This window comes from Aquarana catesbeiana, linkage group LG01 (genome assembly GCF_042186555.1).
Source record: "Aquarana catesbeiana isolate 2022-GZ linkage group LG01, ASM4218655v1, whole genome shotgun sequence".
Lineage (NCBI taxonomy): Eukaryota > Metazoa > Chordata > Amphibia > Anura > Ranidae > Aquarana > Aquarana catesbeiana.
The window spans coordinates 688,912,622-688,938,755 of NC_133324.1; the positions used below are offsets into that span (position 1 = coordinate 688,912,622).

Here is a 26,134-nt window from a genome sequence, read left to right on the forward strand (position 1 = left end):
GCAATCCTGACATTCCAGGAATGTAACTGTTTTTTGAAACCGTTAAATAAATGGGATTATTTCTGCTTTATGCTTTACTGCTGCTCAGGGGCTCTGGGCTTCAGCAAAATGGCAGTCTCCAGCAAGAAGAAACAGAGCAATGCTGGAGGCACAGCACACACTCATTTTGGTAGTATAATTATTCATGTGGAATGTACGTTTCTTGCTAAACAACATTATTTTTTATCAAGTTGTGTAAAATTTGGAAGCTGCAAACTTTTCACCTTCACAAAAAAAAAAAAAAAACACTCAGTTAAATGGCTTGGTGATTGACTCTGCATACTTACAGTACATGTCCATATCTTGCCAGCACATCAATGTCACATACATTTTTCAGGTGTTTAGGAAGCTATTTGCACCTGTGCTAGTCTTACTACTCCATCAGGATATCCGCAATGTAAGATACTGACCATGTGATGTTTACAGTCCAGACGTTAAAACGTTTTGGTTGGTTCCTAAACCTTCATTTCAGCATTGGAACTAATACATTACTTGTACCTCCTTCAAAAGAACTCTTTTGGTCCTTCACAGGGAAAAGGTGTACTGGGGCATTGAACCTCCTTCCTCCCTAAAATGGTTTTGGCTTTTTAACTCGACCAGAATATTCTTCTTTTACTTCTCTGTCCAACTCCAGTTCACCAAAAGGAACATTTTTCTTCACTGCTTGGATGTGGTTTGTGTTGTTTGGGTTTATCTCTCAGCCACTGCTTTCATTAGACTAATCTCTTTTTTTCATTTATGATGGTCCCTTACAAAGCATACTCTGCTAGGTCTGTGAGTGCTTCTTCGACTTTTTGGCATCAGGCAGCTGGTTCCCAGATTTAAAAGCCTGCCACCTGGTCTTTTGTCCACATGTTCTCTCTTTTGAGCTGCAGTATGCCCCCAGGGGCGGTCTGGGAGCAGTGTATACACCCCAAAGATGCTGTTTGCAGGACTTTTTGTATCGTCCTGTAAGTGCACCGCCCTAGTGTAAAGCACTTGAACTCTCACACTGGAGAGGCAGTTTTCAGGCGCTTTTTAGCGCTAAAATGCCTGTAAACTGCCCCAGTGTGAAAGGGGTCTAACTTTGTCATGTGACACTGTACCCAAATTAATATTATATCATTTTTCAGGGACAGATAGAGCTTTCTACTGCTGGTATTTAAAACCTGCAGCTTTTTTTTTTTTTTTTTTTTTTTAACTGTGTGTAGGAAAAAAGACCAAAAAAATCTGGAAAGAAAGAAAAACTGTTTCCTGTTCTGTTAAAATACAAATGTCAAAACAGGGCACACATCCCCCAAATTACCCCTTTTTGGAAAATAAATTACACTACACTGATCAGCCACTGACAGCAAAATGTAATAACATTGATTATCTCGTTACAATGGCATCTGAAAGCGGGTGGGATTTATTAGACAGCAAGTGAACATGTTGTCTCTGAAGTTGATGTGTTGAAAGCAGGAAAAATGGGAAAGAGTAAAGATCGGTGTGACTTTGACATGGGCCAAATTGTAATGGCTAGATAACTGGGTCAGAGCATCTACAAAGCTGCAGCTCTTTTGGGATGTTGCAGGTCTGCAGTGGTCAGGACCTACCAAAAGTGGTCCAAGGAAGGAAAACCAATGACAAGGTCATAGGTGGATAAGTCTCATTGATGCACATGGGGAGCGAAGGCTGGATCATGTAGTCAGCTTCAATAGAAGAATAACTGTAGCTGAAATTGCTGAAAAAGTTAATGCTGGTTCCAATATAAAGGTGTCAGAACCTACAGTGCATCGCAGTTTGTTGCAGATGAGGCTGTTTAGCCGCCAACTGGCAAGGGTGTCCTTGCTGACCCGTAACCACAGCCAAAAGCACCTTCAGTGGGCATGTGAGCATCAAAATATTAATGTAGTAACTCCACACCAAAGGTATAATAAAATAATTATCCAGCTACAGTCACTATGCTCTCTGTGGAGTGTGCATGTGATCATCAGAACTGGACCACAGAGCAATAGAAGAAGGTGGCCTAGCCTGATGAATCGTTTTCTTTTACATCATGTAGATGGCCATGTGTGTTGCTTATGTGGGGAAGAGATGGCTAAGATGTACTATGGGAAAGGGCAAGCTGATGAGGCAGTGGTCTGCTGCTGATGGCTTGATGCCAGATACCACAGTACACCTTCAGAGGTCAAGTTGAGCCCATGCCCTTGACGGCTTGGGGCTGTTTTGGCAGCAAAAGTGGGACCTACTTAATATCCGGTCATAGTGCTATGACTGATTGGTGTATACTGGTGACATAACACAACTTATGTTTTTAGGTAAAACATGCCTCACTAGGTTTCTAATAAGTGTGCAGTAAATGATTATAGAATAATCTGACTACAAGCCTAGTGCACCTGTCTATGCCCTCCACGCCTATTGTTGCTGTGTTTGCATTTTATGTTTCTTGTGCAAATATTAGCTTTCCTTGTTGCTTTTCCTGTTTAAACCGTACTACACTGTTCAAAACAAATTCAAACTAATTGTTCATAATCATGTAAATATGTAAAATAAATTTCCTCATGCTATGACAGGGCAAGAGGTATGAGATAATAAACCCTAAAGTGCAGTAAGTACAGGTAGAAATGGCACCGATAAGGTGTATTGCATACAAACAACCGTTATGATTTTTATGGGATGTTTACCCGGCTTGGTAGAAAAAATCCTTTTGTAGAGGTAGAATTTAGCCTGCACTTTTCGCAAACTTTTAATAACATGCTTTTTAGGTATGTGCAAAAATTGAGGAATGAATCTCTGACCTTTGTGCATAGTACATTGAATAAATCCTTTCTAGTTCTTGCATTCTTGAGACAGACATACCTTTACATAATATGGTTTGCTACCCTGCTTCTGTTTTTAGCAATACTTATATAGAGAAGCAACTGCTCGTTCATTGAGAAATATAATAATGTGAGTGGTATCAATGACAGTGGTGTGTCTGTGTTAAAAAAGTTATTGGTAATGTGATATCACATATGTAGCTTTTTTATTCGTGTACACAAAATTATGAAATATATAGGTTATAAACGAATTTTTTGTCTGGAGTTGAAGCCATTATCATTTGGGTCTATTTAATGTTGTAAAAAGCTGTTTTCCCTAAGCACTTAAGTACAAACAAGCTAAAAGCCCAAACAAGCATGATAAATAAAGCTAAAAAATTAAGGGCATTTGTAAGTAGAGGAAATGTTTTCAAACTAGGTCTTTTCAGGACCCAGGAGGTGAGATAGCTTGTAAAATTCCTTTCAATGTGAATTTAATCACAGCCTTGTGATAGTTAAAACAATCACGAACATTTTTCTTGTAAGATTATGTCAGCTTTTTCCTCTCACGTCTCAATATCCTATTACCAGTGACTTATCTGCAATTTATATCAGAGAGTAGTTGGAATTGTGGACATCATCAAACTTCTCCAAGATTTTTTCTTTAAAGCCCATCTGTAGCTTCCACAAAAAATATAGTTTGAGTCAAAGTGCTGAAAATACTAGTCTTCCAAAGTTGTACTTTTTTTGGGGGGGGGGGCTTGCAAACCATTTCCAGCTGCAGTGCAAAACTCCATTGCCATGCAGGAGGCCGCAGAACAGACAGCTGCTTTCTTCCTGGAATCAGCAGTCTCTCTGCAGCGGCCTGGAATGCCTCCAACTCAGAGCTACGGTGCTCCAGTCAGCCTAGTTCATACTGTTTTCTGGTTTACTAGCTCTGGCCCAGCAAGGAGGCATGTTGGACCATTGGAGAGAGTCCACTACTTCCACACAGAAAACAATGGTCCTCCCTACAGCCTCATGCTTGGCCATAGACTTTTGTACTACAGCTGGAAATGATTTGAAAAAAAAAAACAAAAAAGTAGGATTTTGCAGAGTGAGCATTTTCAGCACCCTGCATTTCAGTTTTTTTTTTTTTTTAATGGATGCTACAGTTGAGCTTTAAAAATACCTTTACTTTCAATATGTACAGTGCCTTTAAAAAGTATTCACACCCCTTGAAATTTTCCACATTTTGTCATGTTACAACCAAAAACTCAAATGTATTTTATGGGGATTTTATGTGATAGACCAACACAAAGTGGTACATAATTGTGAAGTGCAAGGAAAATGATAAGTAGTTTTCAAAATTTTTTACAAATAAATCTCTGAAAAGTGTGGCGTGCATTCGTATTCAGCCTCCTTTACTCTTGATACCCCTAACCAAAATCTAGTGAAAGCAATTGCCTTCAGAAGTCACCTAATTAGTAAATGGAGTCCACCTGTGTGTAATTTAATCTCAGTATAAATACAGCTGTTCTGTAAAGCCCTCAGAGTTTTTTTAGAGAACCAAACAGCATCATGAAGGCCAAGGAACACAGCAGATGGGTCAGGGATAAACTTGTGGAGAAGTTTAAAGCAGTGTTAAGTTATAAAAAAATATCCCAAACTTTGAACATCTCACAGAGCACTGTTCAATCCATCACCCAAAAATGGAAAGAGTATGGCACAACTGCAAATCTACCAAGACATAGCCATCCACCTAAACCAGGGGTAGGCAATCTGGTGCCCTCTAGCTGTTGCAGAACTACAAGTCCCATCACGCCTCTGGGAGTATTTGCTACTGCCAGCCTTGCAATGCCTCATGGGAAATGCCTAACTTTGACCTAAACTGACAGGCCGGCCAAGGAGGGCATTAATCAGAGAAGCAGCCATGAGGCCCCTGGTAACTCTGGAGGAGCTGCAGAGATCCACAGCTCAGGTGGGAGAATCTATCCACAGGACAACTATTAGTCGTGCACTCCACAAATCTGGCCTTTATGGAAGAGTGGCAAGAAGAAAGCCATTGTTGAAATAAAGACATAAGAAGTCCCGTTTGTAGTTTGTGAGAAGCCATGTGGGGGACACAGCAAACATGTGGAAGAAGGTGCTCTGGTCAGATGAGACCAAAATCAAACTTTTTGGCCTAAAAGCAAAACACTATGTGTGGTGCAAAACGAACACTGCACGTCACCCTGAACACACCATCCCTACCATGAAACTTGGTGGTGGCAGCATCATGTTGTGGGGATGCTTTTCTTCAGCAGGGACAGGGAAGCTGGTCAGAGTTGATAGGAAGATAGATGGAGCCAAATACAGGATCATTTTGGAAGAAATCCTGTTACTCTGCAAAAGACTTGAGACTGGGGTAGAGGTTCACCTTCCAGCAGGACAACGGCTCTAAACAGACAACCAGAGCTACAATGGAATGGTTTAGATCAAAGCATATTCATTTGTTAGAATGGCCTAGTCAAAGTCCAGACCTAAATATAATTGAGAATCTGTTGCAAGTAGGGATGCACTGATATCGGTATCGGTGCCGATACTAGGCATTTGAACAAGTATCGGTACTCGCCCAAATGCTCCCGATACCGAAACCGATACATTGTGGTGCAATTTGCGGCAATACAAAATAAAAGGGCGCAAATTGCACTGCAAGAAATTGCATGCAATTTTATTAGGAATGTGGTGCGATTCCTGTCCGAATTGCATGCGATTTCCCCCACTGCTCCTGTGTGTGTGTGTGTGTGTGTGTGTGTGTGTGTGTGTGTGTGTGTGTGTGTGTGTGTGTGTATAGAAGCGCCATCTAGTGGTCAGTTTAGAACTCGCAAAGTTCAGCAGAGGGAGCGCTATTCCAGTAAGTAGGTAGAGACAGAGTAGAAGTTTAAAGCAGCAATCATTTATTGGAAAACTGGATCTCCTGGGGGTGGGTGGTGAGCCTAATGGATGCTGGATCGATGGACTTTCTTGTTGGTTGCCCGCACAAAACTGTCTCCATAGTGGAGCACTTCCACCCGTTCCTAGCGTTTCCCCTGGCCGGCAGTAACAAGCCCTGACCGCAGCTGCCATTTCTGGGTGCGCCAGCCGTTGCCGGCTCCGTCCATTGATCCGGCATCCATTGGGCACACCTCCTGCCCCCAGGAGCTTCAAGGGTTAGAGATCGCCGTTCATTCCACCAGTTTCAGCAGAGTAAAATAGAGTCTGCGTGAGTCACAGTGCCTCACTGGCACACTACCACCTCCCTGCATGGGCTTGTGATCTATGCCATCAGTCTGTTCAGTTTTCCAATAAATAATTGCTGCTTTGAACTTCTAATCTATCTCTAACTACTTATTGGAACGGTGGTCCCTCTGCTGAATTTTGTGAGTTTTAAACTGCCCATTAGACGGTGCTTCTATATACACACACACGGAAATCACATGCAATTCTTTGCAGTGTGATTTTGCTCCATTTTTTTTCTTTGTGTTCACGCAAATCACACTACAAAGTATCGGTACTCGGTATCAGCGAGTACTTTACCGAAATTATCGGGACTCATACTCGCCTATAAAAAAAACGTCAGTGCAACGCTAGTGGCAAGACTTGAAAATTGCTGTTCACAGACGCTCTCCATCCAATTTGACAGAGCTTGAGCTATTTTGCAAAGAAGACTAGGCAAAACTTAGGCAACAATTTCACTCTCTAGATGTGCAAAGCTGGTAGAGACATCCCCAAAAGAATTGCAGCTATAATTGCAGAGAAAGGTGGTTCTACAAAGTATTGACCCAGGGGGGCGGAATGCAAATGCATGCCACACTTTTCACATATTTATTTGTAAAAAAAATTGAAAACCATTTAGCATTTTCCTTCCACTTCACAATTATGTGCGACTTTGTGTTGATCTATCACATAACATCCCAATAAAATACATTCATTTTTTTGGTTGTAACATGACAAAATGTGGAAAATTTCAAGGGTGTGAATACTTTTTCAAGGCACTGTAACATGAGCTCTTGTATCATCTCAGTGGACATGTTTTTGCAAATGCAGGAGGGAGGGTCAGCAACCAGATACTGTGTCAACATCTGGAATCATTTCAATCTCTGGAAATATACAATATTAGACAATTCCTGTTTTCTGCAAAATCAGCTGGCTGGGGTTGTCTGCAGTAGTCAGATATGAGGGTTGACAACCAACTTGGCCAAAATCAACCAGGTCAGACTACAACCAGCTTTTGTGAATATGGGTTATAAAATAAAGTGAAATTGTTATTTTCAGGACTATATAATGGGACACATATATCTCATTTAGGTTGTAGACTACCAAATTTGAATCTTCTTTTCCATCCCTATGCATTTAGTAAATGATCACAGCAGAGCCAAGACTCCAGGATGAAGCATTAGAGAAGACAGCAGACACATTACTTTTTGTCTTGGAAGGGCCTCTATAGTTTCTTTCCACGTTGAAGCTGAATCAGTGCTGCTTATTTAAAATTATGGACAACACAAGAAGACTAAAATGGAAGGATCCCCATCTGTTATTTATTTTTAGTCTTAATGTGAATGCTACTAGCTAGAGATGTTATTCACCTTGGCTTAAACCTGCTTCTATTTGACAGTCTTATAGTTACTTTATATGGTGCAAATATTCTTTTCAATATCCCTGGAAAAGATATGATGTTCAATTTGTTGTTTTCTATTCTAAGGCCTCCAAGACTCATGGGAGAAGGATTTGTGGTCATGCAGTCTAATGATGTTGACATCTACTACTACATGGATGAGCCAGGTAATCTGAAGCTAGAGGATAGAAATAGCTAGCTGATACAAGTAATTGGCTCCACAGTTAATTCATTTCAAGGTTGGATGTAATGTTCCAGTTTCTCTATCTTGCCTGATATGTTCCACTGATGTCTGTGATGAGCATCATCATGACAGTTGTGACCCTTGTGTCCCTGTTTGGAGTTTGTTCCACTTAACCTATGACGGGCTTGAGAAGTTTGCTGCTATCTTTTTCTGGTTATGGATTGCTTTAATGTTGTGTTTTTCCTCTATTAATTAAACATTTCCTGTGGTGTGATATTGTATTTTTCCAGCAACTATATTATTGGTGATATTTTAGTTTACTCAAAAACGTAAACCTGGTCTTTTTATTCTGCAAGGACTAGGACTGCCTCTGATTTGCACAAAGATATTAGTCTGAATAGTCTGCTTTAAAAAAACAAACAAAAAGAAAACACATACGTAATGCAGGCAGTGTTGTCTCTGGCGCCCGCTGAACTTCCAGAGCAACTCACTCTCCTTTAAACTTCATTTCTCAAGGAGTTGTGACCTTGACCTACCCCCTAAAGCTCTACAGTCTCCCTGCTATCAAGCATTTCCTGCAGAATAAGCTTGGGGCCATGCTCATTATGCCTGCATCATTTGTGAGTGTTTCTTTTTTCCTCCTACTTTTGCCCCTTTCACATTTGCGGTTTGTTTGCCTGTTTTTCATCCATCCATTGATGGATGAAAAAGGGTTATCAGTGCATCTCTATGGAAAAATAGATGTAAACGAATGATCAACCGTTTACTTCAGCTTCCATCAACATCCGTTTTTTGTAATGGAACAAACCCTATTTTTCTTCTGTTAAAAAGACAGATGTAAACGGACAAAAGGTCCCTCTTGCATGAAAAAATGGCTCCGGGACTCAAGTGAATAAGGACTTTCCATGCCTTCTCCACACTTTTTTCTTCCCGTCATTCTGTTACAGATTAATCTTGGTTTCATTTTCATTTTTGAAGCCTTACAGTGGCCTGTTTCACTTGCCTGTGTCAGCTCCTTTGAATGCATGATGTAGGTTCACAGCAATAGATTCCAAATGCAAATACCACACTTAGAATCAACTCCAGCCCTTTTACCTGCTTAATTGATGAAGACAACAAAGGAATAGCCTACACCTGGCCATGAAACAGCTTTTGATTCAATTGTCCAATTACTTTTGGTGCCTTGAAAAAGGGGATGGCTGTTCTTAATTTCCGCCTAACGTACGCATATGTGCGTACTCGGCTTTCGGGGGTTATACCGGGATGATGCCCGCAGCTGCAGGCATCATCCCGGTACCGTTGTTTCGAGCGGGCGATCGGCTACCTGTATATAACAACCGATGCAGCTAAAAGCCGCTCGGCTGTTATACCGGAGGAGCGGGAGGGGACGCCCCCCCTCCCGCCGCTCTTACCGGGCCTCCCGTGCGATCGGGAGGTCCGGTGTCCAATCGGCTGCCTCTGGCGGCCGTGGGCGGGCTGGAACGAAGCTGTGGGCGCCTTCGTTCCAGCCCTCTCAATGTAAACGCGGAAGCGACGTCATGACGTCACTTCCTGTTTACTCGGCTGCCAATGGTGCCGAATTTTAAAAAATACACAGTATTCAGAATCGCCGTTTTCGACGATCTGAATACTTTGAAGTGCAGAGGAGGGATCGGGGGTCTTTTAGACCCCCGATCCCTCCATAAAGAGTACCTGTCACCACCTATTACTGTCACAAGGGATGTTTACATTCCTTGTGACAGCAATAAAAGTAAAAAAAAATAATTTTTTTTAAAAAACACAATTTATAAGTCTAAAAATAAATTAAAAAAAAAATTTTTTTTTTAAAGTGCCCCCGTCCCCGCGAGCTCGCGCAGCGAAAAAAACGCATACGGAAGTCGCGCCTGCATATGTAAACGGTGTTCAAATCACACATGTGAGGTATTGCCGCGATCGTCAGAGCGAGAGCAATAATTCTAGCCCTAGACCTTCTCTGTAACTCTAACCTGGTAACCGTAAAAAAAATTTAAAGCGTCGCCTATGGAAATTCATAGCTACCATAGTTTGTCGCCATTCCACGAGTGCGTGCAATTATAAAGGGTGACATGTTTGGTATCTATTTACTCGGCTTAACATCATCTTTCACATTATACAAAAAAATTGGGGTAACTTTACTGTTTGGATTTTTTAAAATTCATGGAAGTGTCCCTTTTCCAAAAATTTGCGTTTAAAACACCGCTGCACAAATACCGTGTGATATAAAATATTGCAACAATCTCCATTTTATTCTATAGATTCTTTGCTAAAAAATATATATATATAATGTTTGGGGGTTCTAAGTAATTTTCTAGGAAAAAATATGGATTTTAACTTGTAAACACCAAATTTCAAAAATAGGCTTAGTCATGAAAGGGTTAATTAAGAGCTGTAATTCCTAAACCCTTCCTCCGATTTGGATGTACATCCCTCCAAATTAAACCTGAGAGTGTGCACTTTCAGTCCATATCCATTATATAACTATAGCTTGAATATGTTTTGGTAAATACCTGAAAAAAACTAAAATTGTGCTGTGTCCAAATATATATGGACCTAACTGTATACAGTGCCTTGATTCATACCCCTTGAAATTTTCCACATTTTGTCATGTTACAACCAAAGACATGTATTTTTTGGGGATTTTATGTGATAGACCAACACATAATAGTGAAGTGGAAGGAAAATGATAAATGGTTTTCAATTTTTTTTTACAAATGTCTGAAAAGTGTGGTGTGCATTTCTATTCAGCCCCCTTTACTCCGATACCCCTAACTAAGATTTAGTGAAACCAATTTCTATCAGAAGACACCTAATTAGTAAATAGAGTCCACCTGTGTGTGTGTAATTTAATCTCAGTATAAATACAGCTGTTCTGTGAAGCCCTCCAAGGTTTAATAGAGAACCTTAGTGAACGAACAGCATTAATAAGGCCAAGGAACACACCAGGCAGGTCAGGGATAAAGTTGTGAAGAAGTTTAATGCAGGGTTAGGTTATAAAAAAAATATCCCAAGCTTTGAACATCTCACAGAGCACTGTTCAATCCATCATCTGAAAATGGAAAGAGTATGGCACAACTGCAAACCTACCACCAAAACCACCTAAACTGCCAGGCCTGGCAAAGAGAGCATTTACCAGAGAAGCAGCCAAGAGGCTCGTGGTATCTCTGGAGGAGCTGCAGAGATCCACAGCTTAGGTGGGAAAATCTGTCCATAGGACAGCTATTAGTCATGCACTCCACAAATCTGGCCTTTATGGAACAGTGGCAAGAAGAAAGCCGCTGTTGAAAGAAGCCATAAGAAGTCCCGTTTGCATTTTGCAAGAAGCCATGTGGGGGACACAGCAAACATGTGGAAGACGGTGCTCTGGTCAGATGCGACCAAAATTTAACTTTTTGGCTTAGAAGCAGAACGCTATGTGTGGCAGAAAACTGACACTGCACATCACCCTGAACACACCAGCCACACCGTGAAACATTGTGGTGGCAGCATCATGTTGTAAGGATGAATACAAATGCACGCCACACTCTTCACATATTTATAAAAAAAAATTGAAAAACATTTTTAATTTTCCTTCCACTTCACAATTATGTGCCACTTTGTGTTGGTCTATCACATAAAATCCCAATAAAATACATTTACGTTTATGGTTGTAACATGACAAAATGTGGAACATTTCAAGGGGTATGAATATTTTTTCAAGGCACTGTGTGTGATCTCTCGATCTCTCTCTCGATCTCTCTCTCGATCTCCCTCTCGATCTCCCTCTCGATCTCCCTCTCGATCTCCCTCTCGATCTCCCTCTCGATCTCCCTCTCGATCTCCCTCTCGATCTCCCTCTCGATCTCCCTCTCGATCTCCCTCTCGATCTCTCTCTCGATCTCTCTCGATCTCTCTCTCGATCTCTCTCTCTCGATATATATCAATATTTATATACAGGGGTTGGACACAATTATGGAAACAAGTATGATAAAAGAACAAAATCGTTACCTAATATGGTGTTGGACCACCCTGCCAAGACAACCTCAATTCACCTGGGGTGTCAGAGGGGCTAAAGAACAGAGGACCCATCTTAACCATCGCGTCACATATGGATGTACAAAACTTTTTGTTTTCTTGCTTCAAGTACTTGCTTGATTAGTAAAAAAAAAAATCATGTGTAGGATATTTAATGTAGTAATAGATTCATAAGGTACAAATCTGATCATGTATCATTTTGTTTGATGTAAAGGACTTGTCCCAGAAGACACTGTGGAAAATGTTGAAGAGGAAAGCAATTCGGAAGATGCAAAGCTGCAAGATTTGCCACCTTGCTGGGGTTTAGATATTGTCTGTGGAAAAGGAACAGATTTTAACTATGGCCCATGGGCGGATAGGCAGAGGTATGCATGAATTCTGTTTTTACTCAACAAAAAAAATTCCTGAAAGACATGAATATTCCTGAAAGAGTATTAGCATTTTAAAAAGAGCATTTCTAAACACAGTCCCCATTTGAAAATTGTCTGTGTAACTGTAAGCCCTGCTTCTCGGAATTAACTGTTTTTCTACAGTAGGGATGAGCCGAACACCCCCCTGTTCGGTTCGCACCAGAACATGCGAACAGGCAAAAAATCTGTTTGAACACACGAACACCGTTAAAGTCTATGGGACACGAACTTGAATAATCAAAAGTGCTAATTTTAAAGGCTTATATGCAAGTTATTGTTATAAAAAGTGTTTGGGGACCCGGGTCCTGCCCCAGGGGGCATGGATCAATGCAAAAAAAAGTTTTAAAAACGGCCGTTTTTTAGGGAGCAGTGATTTTAATAATGCTTAAAGTGAAGCAATAAAAGTGTAATATCCCTTTAAATTTCGTACCTGGGGGGTGTCTATAGTATGCCTCTAAAGGGGCGCATGTTTCCTGTTTTTAGAACAGTCTGACAGCAAAATGACATTTCAAAGGAAAAAAAGTCATTTAAAACTACTCGCGGCTATTAATGAATTGCCGGTCTGAAAATACACATAGAAGTTCATTGATAAAAACGGCATGGGAATTCCCCACAGGGGAACCCCGAACCAACATTAAAAAAAAAAATGACGTGGGGGGTCCCCCTAAATTCCATACCAGGCCCTTCAGGTCTGGTATGGATATTAAGGGAAACCCGGCCAAAATTAAAAAAAAAAAAATGGCGTGGGGTCCCCCTCAAAATCTATACCAGACCCTTATCCAAGCACGCAACCTGGCAGGCCGCAGGAAAAGAGCGTCCCCCCCCTCCTGAACCGTACCAGGCCACATGCCCTCAACATTGGGAGGGTGCTTTGGGGTAGCCTCCCAAAACACCTTGTCCCCATGTTGAAGAGGACAAGGGCCTCATCCCCACAACCCTGGCCGGTGGTTGTGGGGGTCTGCGGGCGGGGGGGCTTATCGGAATCTGGAAGCCCCCTTTAACCAGGGGACCCCCAGATCCCGGCCCTCCCCCTGTGTGAAATGGTATCATTTCACTAAAAAAGTATCAAAAATGTTAAAAATGACAAGAGACAGTTTTTGACAATTCTTTTATTTAAATGCTTCTTCTTTCTTCCTTTGGTTTCTTCCTCCATCTTCTTCTGGTTCTTCTGGTTCTTCCTCCGGTATTCTCGTCCGGCATCTTCCTCCGCGGTGTCGGCATCTTCTTCCCTTCTTCTCCTCGGGCTGCTCCGCATCCATAATGGCATGGAGGGAGGCTCCCGCTGTTACATAGTAGGTGAGGTTGAAAAAAGACACAAGTCCATCAAGTCCAACCTATGTGTGTGATTATGTGTCAGTATTACATTATATATCCCTGTATGTTGCGGTCATTCAGGTGCTTATCCAATAGTTTCTTGAAGCTATCAATGCTCCCCGCTGAGACCACCGCCTGTGGAAGGGAATTCCACATCCTTGCTGCTCTTACAGTAAAGAACTGTGTGATGCTTCTCTCTTCATCTTCTTCTCTTCATCTTCTTGTCTTCATTTTCTTTTCGGGCCGCTCCGCATCCATGATGGCATGGAGGGAGGCTCCCGCTGTGTGACGCTTCTCCTCTTCTGACGGTTCTTAAATAACAGGGGGCGGAGCCATCCGGTGACCCCGCCCCCCTCTGACGCATGGGGACTTCCCTGTGGCATTCCCCGTGACGTCAGAGGGGGGCGGGTCACCCGTTGCGTAACCCTGCCCCCTTTTGATGTCAAGGGGAATGCCACAGGGAAGTCCCCGTCAAGTCCCCGTATGTCAGAGGGGGCGGGGTCACCGAGTGGCCCTGCCCCCATTATTTAAGAACCGTCAGAAGAGGAGAAGCGTCACACAGCGGGAGCTTCCCTCCATGCCATCATGGATGCGGAGCGGCCCGAAACGAAGATGAAGAGAGAAGCGTCACACAGCAGGAGCCTCCCTCCATGCCATCATGGATGCTGAGCGTCCCGAGGAGAAGAAGGGAAGATGCCGGACGAGAATACCGAAGGAAGAACCAGAAGAAGAAGAAGATGCAGGAAGAAACCGAAGGAAGATAGAAGATAGAAGAAAGAAGAAGCATTTAAATAAAGGAATTGTCAAAAACTGTCTCTTGTCATTTTTAACATTTTTGACACTTTTTTTTGTGAAATGGTAGGGGTAAGTACCCCCTTACCATTTCACCCAGGGGGGAGGGCCGGGATCTGGGGGTCCCCTTGTTAAAGGGGGCTTCCAGATTCCGATAAGCCCCCCGCCCATCAGACCCCAACAACCACCGGCCAGGGTTGTGGGGATAAGGCCCTTGTCCTCATCAACATGGGGACAAGGTGTTTTGGGGGGCTACCCCAAAGCACCCTCCCAATGTTGAGGGCATGTGGCCTGGTACGGTTCAGGAGGGGGGGCGATCTCTCCCCCCTCTTTTCCAGCGGCCTGCCAGGTTGCGTGCTCGGATAAGGGTCTGGTATGGATTTTTTGTCTGCCTCTCTGGGGAGCAATCGCATGTGGCTGGCGGATATCGGGTATTCGACATCCGGCGGACCCTCTGATTGGCTCCCCCTCTGTCCAATCAATGCGTGCGCCCCCGCCCCCCACTGTCTGTTGCACAAAATGACATGCAGATATGTTGTTTTGCGCAATAGAGCCGCCCTGCCGCAGTATATCTACGGTAAGCGGTTAAATGCATGTGTGTCCTTCCGTGTGGGTCAATAATCTTCATTTCATCAATTAATGTGCAAAATGAACCAAAATACATAGAAATAAAAAATGTTACCACTTTATCAATATATGTGCAAAAATAAAACAAATGTGAATGAAGAAGGAAAAAGTTCCACTAATTCATATAACTAAGTGTCAATTCCTCTGTGTGCTTTGCCCACCCGGGGCAGAGCTGGCATGCTGATCACACACCGCCACATTGAGGTCATGTGATGGCTATTTATGTGAGTTCTGCTGCACTGTTCGTTTGTATTGTGGATTTTTACATTGTACTATATGATTGGATTGTTTTATGGAGAACTAATAAAGTACCACACTATGATCCTTCTATCTGGCTCTGGGTTGTGAGCTTGCTTCCATTCAGCCATATCCTCAATGAGATTCCCCGTAGTGGTGAAGTATTTTACAGCCCACTGCTATTTAAGACCCCTTCACACTGAGATGCTTTTCAGGCGTTTTAGTGCTAAAAATAGCGACTGTAAAGTGCCTTAAAAGCTCCTCTCAAGCCACCCTAGTGTGAAAGACCGAGTGCTCTTACACTGGGGCTGTGCGCTTGCAGGACGGGAAAAAAAGTCCTGCAAGCAGCATCTTTGGGACGGTGCGGTGTATGTACACCGCTCCCAAAATGCCCTGTCTATTAAAATGAATGGGCAGTGCTGCCGAAGAGCTATTAACCCTTTCTTTGGCCGCTAGCAGGGGTTAAAAGTGCTCTGCTAGTGGCCGAAAAGCGTCGCTATAACAGCGGTAAAGCGTCGATGAAACTTGTATAGAGATGATGGTCTGGTGATACTCGCATGCTGATTCACTCATGGGAGAACACATAGAGGAGTTTACACATAGTTATATGACAAAACCAAAACGCAATTAGTCCAGCGCTCTGGATATCAAAAAATCAGACTGCAACATCCAGAAATGTGAACTGAATAATTTGATAAAAACAGTTCATAGGAAACAAACACAGTTCATGAAAATAGTCATATAGATCCACAGTGCTTAGAAGAAAAGCTTGGAAACATATTGCAAAATGACAAGCTGTCCAGGGAGCAACAAGGGTCAAACCAGGAGAGCCATACAATTGAACCATCACAAGCTGTAGCGGGATGGAGGGAAAAAGGGGGGGGGGGGGTTGGTGATGGAACCCAAGTGTAGTAGATACTCAGGCGACCTGCAGAACCCCCGCTGGATGTGAGGTGCGTGCCCTGATGGGATGACTCTCCGGCTCCGGGTGCCTCTCCACAGGTCCGGCGTAGAGAGACAGTCGCTTGGCCGCAAAGGGGGAGAGAGCCAAGACTCCGTCTGGCAGGGGGCGATGATGTCAGCCCCGCTGAGATGCCCTTCAAAGGAGGAAGGGCTCGGCTTTACTGGTGAGAGCCGCTAGCGTGTCAGCTGTTCAGAGACTTTGCCGCTCACGTGCGGGTGCGTGTCCCCTCAGAGCTGGACTGCCTGTTTCCTGGATGGTGTAACTCAAAGGATACAGCTGTGCAGTGTTTGATGAAAAATAGGAAATTTAAAATAAGCAAAAAGGATGGTAAATGTCACTAATGTTGGGCAGTATGGGGGTCCCAGAGATGGATGGATAATCGCAAAGACCCCTAACAAGACCAAACCACTATAAAAGAGTTGCCTTGATGACGCGTTTCGCGCCTCAGCGCTTTATCAAAGTCAAGGATGGAGGCAACTAAAAAGGTTTAAATAAAAAATAAATATTGAAGGGGAGGGGAAGTCAAAAATTAGGGCGGGAGCAATTAACCTATTGCGATAGTAGGAAAGGTTATACCTCCAATATTAACCCCTTGTTGCTCGGAGGACTCACAATAAAAACCATTACCTGACCAGAGATCATTCTATAAAATACATTAATGGCTAAAAAAAAAAACAAAAAAAAAAAACAAACATATATATATATAAATATATCCAGAAGATTTCTCGCTTGCACAACAATGAGAATCTCTCATTACTGGTTAATGTCCCCTTAGGGATGGTTTCTATCACAAAGACTTCTAGATGTTTAATATCCTTGTTGTGGAAATGAAAAAAATGCCGGGGAACACTGTGTTCATCGCTCCCCTTGGAAATAAGTCTACGGTGGTCGCCCACTCTAGCGCGTAATGTGCGAATGGTCCAACCTACATAGAGGAGGCCACATGGACACTGTAAAACATAGATTACGAAATCTGTAGAGCAGGTGATGAATTGCCTGATCTCATAATTTCTTCCTAAGTTGGTTGTAATAATCTTAGTGCCATGGGCAGTGAATTGACATGTAAGACAACCTCTTTTTTTACACTGAAAAATGCCCTGTCAACAAAATAAGACCTAATGTCAAGAGGGGATATAGTGGACTTATTTGATATTTTACTAGGTGCTAATAGATTTTTTACAGTACGAGCTTTATGAAAGGTAACCTGTGGAACCTCTGGTAGCACCAGGGCTAAGCGTTGATCCAATAATAGAATGTGGTAATGTTTTTTAATGACTTTGGATATAGACTTGAAGCTATCATTAAAAGTAGAAACAAATCTGACCGTATGATTCTTTTTTTTTTTATTTCTCTCTCGGGGCTTTGGCCTTAGAGGGAGGGTTCATATTGGACAAAAAGGCATCACTGATAAGCTCATATGGATAACCCTTCTCTTTGAACTTTTTAATCATCGTGGCCCCTTGTTCAAAGTAATCCTCCATTTTGAAACAGTTTCATCTCAGTCTGTTGAATTGGCCACTCGGGATGTTGCTTTTCCATGAAGGGTGATAGCAACTTCTAAAATTAAGATAAGAATTGCCACTAGTTGGCTTCACGTGATTCTTTGTAATAATCTTATTTTGATCGTGAGCCAGTACTAGGTCCAAGAAAACGAGTTCATGAGGATCCAATACATGCGTAAAGGCCAAACCCTGGGAGTTGGAATTGCAGTGGGCCAAAAAGGAGGGAAACCGCTCCGGGCCTCCGCTCCATATGAGCACAATGTCATTGATGTACCGGCCAAAATAGACAATGTGCTCAGCAAATGGATTGTTGGCACAGATATTGTCGTCCTCCCACAGGCCCATAGTAAGGTTGGCGTAAACCGGGGCAAAATTCGCCCCCATAGCAGTTCCCTTACGTTGTACATAAAATTGGTCACAGAAAGTAAAATAATTATGTTTGAGACAAAAATCTGTGGCCTGAACCAAAAATTGTGACTGCAACGAGTTAAAATCTCCACTTTTGACCAAAAAGTGTTGTACGGCCCTCAGGCCTACTTCATGGGGTATAGAAGTATAGAGGGACGAAACATCAAGAGATGCCCACCAATACCCCTTCTCCCATATATATAGTTTTGAAGAGCTTTAATCACTTTGTTGGAGTCCTTGATATACGAAGGTAATTGACACACCAAGGGCTGTAGACAGAAGTCAATGTATTTAGAGAGACCATTGCTAAAGCTATTAGTATTGGCTATGATTGGTCTACCTGGGGGGTCGACCAGTGATTTATGAATCTTCGGGAGGTGGTAAAAATACTGGGTGCTACACTCAGAAGGCAATAGAAATAGTTTTTCCTTGTTGTTGAGCACTCCGTTTCGCCATGCCTCCTGTACCAACAGCTTAAGTTCCAACTGAAAAACTGGTAGAGGATCAGACTGTAATTTCAAATACGTGTTTGTGTCAGCCAGCAGCCGACTTGCCTCTTTAATGTAATCCACCCGATTTTGTACCACTAGGCTTCCCCCCTTATCTGCCTGCCTAATGGTAATGTTAGTGTTAGCCATTAGATCCTTTAGAGTCAAACTCTCTGCTTTATTTAAGTTCAGATGTTTTTTGAGTTTTGGATCTATCGCAAAGTAGCAGAAGATCTTTATACAGGGCTTGATAGTAAGTTTCTATGTGAGGGCCTTTCGAATTAGTTGGAAAAAAGGTGGATTTAAGTCTAAAGGGGGTGTGCATCTCCGGTGGTTCTAATCCAGCAGTAGGAACATACCCCTCTATATGCCCCTAAGCCCATAGGTCCTCAAGGGCCTGTAATGCCTTTTCATCAAGCTCCATGGGAGGTTTGATCTCAGGTATAGGGGCCAATATAGGGTTGTTCTCGTTCCTACTTTTTTTATGAATAGCCAATGGATTGGGAGCATAATGGCCTTTTAACGTTAGAGAGCGTATGAAATGATGTAGATCTTTAAATAGGCTGAATTTGTTAGGGCCTATGGAGGGAGAAAAAACTAAGCCTTTCTGAAGCAAAAGTTCTTCAGAGGGAGTAAGAGTATGGGAGGACAGATTATATATATTTATTGTACTGTCCCCTATACCCTATATTGGTTCTGACCTCTCTTTTTTGTTTATTCTTCCTTATGGTTCCTCCTCTTCATCCTCTTCTAGTTTTCTTTTTTCTTTGTTGGCTCCCTTTGGAGGGAATGTCTGAAAATTTTGGCTGTTAGGGGACAATGTTTGGTGATTGGTATCCTGTAAGTCATAGACGCCAGCATTGTCCTTAGACCTGGCTCCCAATAGAATATAGTCCTCCAAATCGCGAGACAGAGGACTGTAGCTATTGTGGATGGGTATATTATAGGCCAGTTGGGATTGGGTGATGGGTGGTGATGTCACAACAACCTCATGCCCTATTGTAGAAGGGATGAGTGGTACCGTCAGGGTTACGGTCAAGAATAATAGTGGGCGTAGTTTCCCTCTGACTCACTTCAAAACTGAAGCGCTGGAACTGGTCGGTCTCAGACTTGGCCTATCTGACAAATGTTGACTCATTTTAGAGATTGATGACGGATACTTAGGTCTTTTGGAATTGTGTTTATTTGACTTAGTATTCTTAGATTTAGATTTGTTTCTGGCTTTTATTTGAGTTGTATGTATTACTGTTTAATTACCCTCTTGTTTAGGGCGTCGCCAGTCAAATACTTGGCCATTTCCATAATCAAAGAGGTCACGTTCTAACGTACTCATTTTTTTATAAACCAAAGAGTCTTCATCCTTTTTCACATTTCTATTTAAAACTAGAAGCCACTTGGGAAACAAACAGGAGGTACTAAATTCCTGAATAACGGCCTCTTTCTCTTTGGCTTGCTGTTGTGCTATTTCCAATTTCCTCTCTCTTTGAGTAATAAGAATCTTAATCCATTTGATTGTACAGAACTCTGCCAAAGACCTCCACTCCTTATGGAGGTCTTCGTCCAAGAAGCTACATTGCTTCTTGATGCGGAGTCCTCTGGGGGTAATTCCTAATTCTATATACTTTTTGAGAAATGCTAAATCCCACCATTGGGTCTGCTCGTACTGTTTAGCATCCTGCAACTGTAGAAACGCTTTCCTCATACAGATTTCAAAGGCCTCCGTATGTGGCAAGTGTTTAGAAGCATCATTGGTTACTTCAGCATGCAGCGCTGGGTTATTTTTGCTGGTGCCAATATTCTCAAAAATGGCTTGTAGCCGATGGGTTCTGTCGATACTCATAATGAAAAAAAAAATATATATATATTTTTTAAAATAATCTCCCGCCCTAGGGAAATGAACAAAAAAAAAAAATTATAATAAAAAGATTAATGAGATACTGTGAAACAGCAATTGTAATATACACCTCCCTGTAAAAGGTGTCCCCCTCTAGGACAACCCCAGGTGACTAAAGGCTGCTAGTAAAGACCAGAGAAAAACACACAAAACAATAGCATAGTTATATGAATTGGTGGAACTTCCTCCTCCTTCAGTCACATTGATTTTATTTTTGCACATATTTTGATCAACTGGTGACATTTTTTATTTTTATTTATTTTGGTACATTTTTTTAATAGAGTTTTTGCAGTTATGAAGTGATGATAGGTTGTCTGTATTTATTTGTATATTTGATGAATTGTGATTTGTAATTTTATTGATTTGTCATCACTGGGTTGACTGTTTAGTTTTTGGTGCTGCATTCCATACACATTTCCCTCCTTGTTTGCAGTTGTTTTACTTCAATGCTTATGGTAATTTTCCTGCTGCATCACCCAACTTCTGCTAAGCTTCAGCTGGCGGGCAGCTACCCTGACATTATCCTGAACAATATTTTGGCAAACTTGGGAAATTATTTTCACCCTCGATGATAGAAAGGGGTTCAGGCCCTGAAGCAGGGAGGCAAGCCCAAATCACAATGTTCCCGCCACTATACTTAACTGTTGGGATGATGTTTTGATGTTGGTAAGCTGTGCCTGCCTTTTTGCTCAAAACATAGTGCTGAGTATTCTGCTTTTCAAATTCAACTTTTAGTCCGTGTGCAAAACATTTGCGGTTTGTCAGGGTGCTTTTTGATTAACTGCGGGCACTCAACAATGGTTTGTTTGGAGAACAGCAACTTCCTCCAGTTTATAGACAGTTGGTCGACTGATGGATGCCCAAACACTTTGAGATTGCTCTGTCTACTATTCCAGCCTTATGCAGATTGGTCAGATTTTGCTTAGCTTTTTGTTCTACCATTGATTTATTCCTGCTATATACCTAACCATTTGCTTCTCCTGGCAGGGAGTGCTTGTGGAAATTTTTCTTCCCACCAGATTATCAGATTTTGAAGGTTTCTGAGATTGCACAGCCTGGCAAACCTCGACAGATTCAGGCATTTGAGCTAAGAATGAACATCATTGCAAATGCTACAATAGATCTTCTTTTTACCAAAAACAAAGTAAGTATGCCTCATCATTCCAGTAAATTGTGTACAAGAAAAACATATTCTTATCTTGAAATATACTGTATGTAGGAGGTTGTATGGCAAAAGTACTGGAATGTATTATTGAGATGTCACTAGAAAGATATTGTAGCTATATGTGCCGCTAGCCCCTTACTGTAACTGGCTGTATTTCCCAAAGAGCTTTAAGTCAGTGAATCCAACTGTCATATCGTAATTAGGTAACACAATGGTCTTTCTGTGCTTCAGGTCCCAGTGGTAGGCTAGCTGTGTGAAATCACTGAACCATACAGGAAGCTCTATGTATGTCTTCACATTCTGTTGCAGTAGTGGAAGGGTATTTTACATTTATGTCCACACAGTATTCAAAATGTATTATTCAAGTTTAAATACATCAGGCATTAGTATGTTTAGGGTAAATATGCTGCTATATTAAGGTTCCATGTGCTTATTGCTTCATATTTCATTAAGTCACTTGTCTGGTTACACCTCTACCATGTAAAGGTAGTTGATATTCTTACATTCTTACCTACATTATTTCATTGTTTCAATGTTCTTTGAACATCCTATAGTTAATTAAAGCAGATATCTGCTTTTATGTCCGTATATCTACCCCTATGCTGCTCCTATATACTCACATACATTCACTCCCCCTCCCTACTTTGTTTTTTTTTTTCTTCTTATATCCACTTGCTAGAGTTTTTTTTTCTTTCTCCTTGGATTTACTACTTATCCTAATAACTACTAGTAGTAAGGCCTGCTTTTCTTCTGTTTGTCACTGCCCTTCTTTTCTCCATCAGTCTCTCTCTCTCTTTGTCTCTACTCTGGCATTGTAGGCTACCTGCCTGTGGCTATTGCAGTATAGCAAACGTAGGCATATCATAGGAAGATCAAGAACAGGGTGGGTGTGAACCAGTACATTAGTGTCCTTTTACCAGCCTCCGCTCCCCCCTCTAGTATTTTGTTGTTTCTCAGCCCCACCCTCCTTAAGGTACCTTCATGTAGATGCAGTTGTGCCCTTCATACATGATGAGCTTATTAAAACAGTTTGCTCTCTGTAAACAAAGTCCCTGATTTACCCTGTGGCAGGTACAGAATTAGGCCTTATGCACACGAGACGCTGTTAAACGCACGTTCAGAGGCAGTTGGACGCTTTTTTCAACTGCCCCTGAACTCATACAATGTTATGCTATGTGTCCATGTACACAGTCTCGTTTTTTGGCGTTTTTAGGCAGTTGTGTTTAACCTCGTTTTTCCAGAAGCAAAAAAATTGGTTCAGACGCAAAAGTTTTCCACGTTTCAGATGCCAAACGCGGCTAAACACTGGTACCCCGTTTAGCCGCGTTTGCGTTTATAAGTGTTTTTAAAGGAACCCTATTTTTTGGACCAGAAAACACAGACATATGATGGTAAACTGTAGCAGAGAATGACATTTTGCGACCTGAATTTGGGGCCCCATATCTCGGGGCCAATTGCTAGGAACCCCAAATTTGGTGTGCAAACACAGTGGAACTAACACTACAACATATCCAAATTTGAGGTTCCTAGCACCAGGTGGCCCGAGATATGGGGCCCCAAATTCGGGTCACAAAATGTCATTCTCTGTTGCAGAAAAGTGCTTGACATTTTGCGACCCGAATTTGGGGCCCCATATCTCGGGGCCAGTTGGTGCTAGGAACCCCAAATTTGGTGTGCTAATACAGTGGAACTAGCACTACACTATATCCCAATTTGGTGTTCCTAGCATCAGGTGGCCCCGAGATACGGGGCCCCAAATTCGGGTCACAAAATGTCATTCTCTGCTCTGCAGACGATTCTAGACACAAACGTGGCTAAACGGGCGTTTCTAAATGGCGGTTTCAGCTTTTACAAACATGTGTTCAGCAGAGTTTGCACCGGCGTCTCGTGTGCATGAAGCCTAATGCCCTGTACACACGGTCGGACATTGATCGGACATTCCGACAACAAAATCCATGGATTTTTTCTGACAGATGTTGGCTCAAACTTGTCTTGCATACACACAGTCACACAAAGTTGTCGGAAAATCCGATCGTTTTGAATGCGGTGACGTAAAACACGTACGTCGGGACTATAAACGGGGCAGTAGCCAATAGCTTTCGTCTCTTAATTTATTCTGAGCATGCGTGGCACTTTGTGCGTCGGATTTGTGTACACACGATCAGAATTTCCGACAACGGATTTTGTTGTCGGAAAATTTTATAGCAAGCTCTCAAACTTTGTGTGTCGGAAATTCTGATGGAAAATGTGTGATGGAGCCCGCACACGGTCGGAATTTCCGACAACAGGGTCCTATCACACATTTTCCATCGGAAAATCCAACCGTGTGTACAGGGCATTGGTGTTCTCGCTTGTATCTGGAGAACTGCTTAATTATTGATATTGAGACGAAAAGCACAGTGTCAACTATTAGGCTCGATTCACACCCATGCATGTTGCTTTTGAGCATTTCTGCAGTGCTTTTTGCTGTGCTTTCTGCCTGTTTTTTTTTACCTCAATTTTGTTGCGATTTCTGTTTTTTATGGGGTTTTTTGTGTGACAAATTTGTTGTTGGGCAGATTTAAAAACGCACATCGCGGTAAAAACATGGTAAAAACGCACTACATGCTTTTTTGCAGCTTCTTCATTGAAGTCTATTGAACCAAAAAAGCAAAAAAAACACCCATTTTTGGTAAAAATAGTCTCTGACCCTTTCCAAAAATGCAGAAGCACAAAAATGCATTGATTTGAACGTATTCCATAGGAACCCATGTTAAAAATAATGTCCTGCGTTTCTGCAAAAAGCATGAAAAAATGCATTGGCGTGAATGAAGCCTTACTGTAACCATGAAAAGATTTATTTGTATTTCTTTTTTGGATTTTCACCCATTGTGCGTAGTTTTGTTTTATGCTTTTGTTTGTAAAACTGAAAACTGTTTCTCAATAACAACTCATATATATATGATATTTAAAAAAAAATTGCCAATGCAGCACTTTTACTTACACAGGTTTCTGAGTTGACAACTCCTCATAATATATACAAAAAATATCTAAGCTATTAATTCAGTTCATTTAATGCCTTATGCACAAGTCTGCAAAAGAACCTATGTAAGTTCATATGTCAAAAACCATTAGGATACATCATGTTCTGTATTGAACGCTTTTTGCTGCTTTTTCAATTATGTTCATCCTGTGTCGTGAACTATAAAATAAAAATGTTCCAAAAAAAATGCAATAGATTAATAATCCTGACAGAAGCTTATGATATCTGCAATTCGGAAAGCAGCTATCTGTAGGACATAAAATTCACATATATAGAGATGCTTCTACAAGAGCCTCTGTACACATGCTTTATTGACATGTTCAGGGAAAAATGGAACTAGTTAAAGATACATTTGAATTTGAGGTATTTAACCACTTCAGCCCCAGAAGTATTTGCCCCCTTAATGACCAGACCATTTTTTGCGATACGGCACTGCGTCGCTTTAACTAACAATTGCGCTGTCATGCGAGGTTGTACCCAAACAAAATTGACGTCCTTTTTTTCCCACAAATGGAGCTTTCTTTTGGTGGTATTTGATCACCTTGGTGGTTTTTATTTTTGGGCTATAAATAAAAAAAAAAAAAAAAAAGGGGGGACAATTTTGAAAAAAACTATTTTTTACTTTTTGCTATAATATCCCCCCAAAAAATGTAAAAAAACACAAATTTCTTCCTCAGTTTAGGCCGATATGTATTCTTCAAATTTTTGGTAAAAAAAATTGCAATAAGCGTATATTGATTGGTTTGCGCAAAAGTTATAGCCTCTACAAAATAGGGGATATATTTATGCTATTTCTATTATTAATTTTTTTTTTACTAGTAATGGCGGCATTCTGCGACACATTTTTGGGTCCACAGCGATCAGAGCTAAAAATAGCCACTGATCAATGTATAAATGTCACTGGCAGGGAAGGGGTTAACGCTAGGGGGCGATCAAGGGGTTAAATGTGTGTCCTAGGGAGTGATTCTAACTGTGGGGGGATGGGACTGCCTGAAGGAGGAGACATAGCGCTGTTCATACTTAGTATGAACAACAGATGTGTCTCCTCACCCCTGATAGAATGGAGATCTGTCTGTTGACATTGACAGATCTCCGTTCTGTGTCTCTCAGGAGCGATCACGGGTGCCCGGTGAACGTTGCAGCCGCCAGGCATGCGCAGTGGCTTCATCATCACACTGTACATGCGCGCCTACTAGATAGTGGTCTTAAAGCGGCCGATGTATAACCACGGCGATTTTCCAGGCGAGCCAACCAGTATAACTGCGGCGGCTGGTCGTCTAATGGTTAAACAGCAATTAAATGAAGCCATTCATAAGAGACTTTTGTCTGTTAAAGAATCATGTGGGTATCTATGACCGTGGCACATGGCCCCACACATAATAAAAACTAACTCTAAACCTACTATCAGCCACACTCTAATGCTCTGTACACACAGTCGGACATTGATCGGACATTCCGATAACAAAATCCATGGATTTTTTCTGACGGATGTTGGCTCGAACCTGTCTTGCATACACACGGTCACACAAATTTGTCGGAAAATCCGATCGTTCTAAACGCGGTGACGTAAAACACGTACATCGGGACTATAAACGGGGCAGTAGCCAATAGCTTATGTTTCTTAATTTATTCTGAGCATGCGTGGCACTTTGTGTGTCGGATTTGTGTACACACGATCGGAATTT

General features: G+C 41.8%; 1 protein-coding gene across 1 annotated transcript in view; it reads left to right on the plus strand.

Annotated features, from left to right (window-relative positions):
* The window catches only part of BLTP1 (bridge-like lipid transfer protein family member 1), a gene marked incomplete in the record, with an annotated part of 561,636 nt that overhangs the window by 140,826 nt on the left and 394,676 nt on the right, over positions 1-26,134 (plus strand). Inside the window, 3 exon segments of the mRNA XM_073603515.1 lie at positions 7,501-7,580; positions 11,841-11,991; positions 21,250-21,406. Of these exon segments, the coding sequence (XP_073459616.1) occupies positions 7,501-7,580; positions 11,841-11,991; positions 21,250-21,406 (388 nt within the window).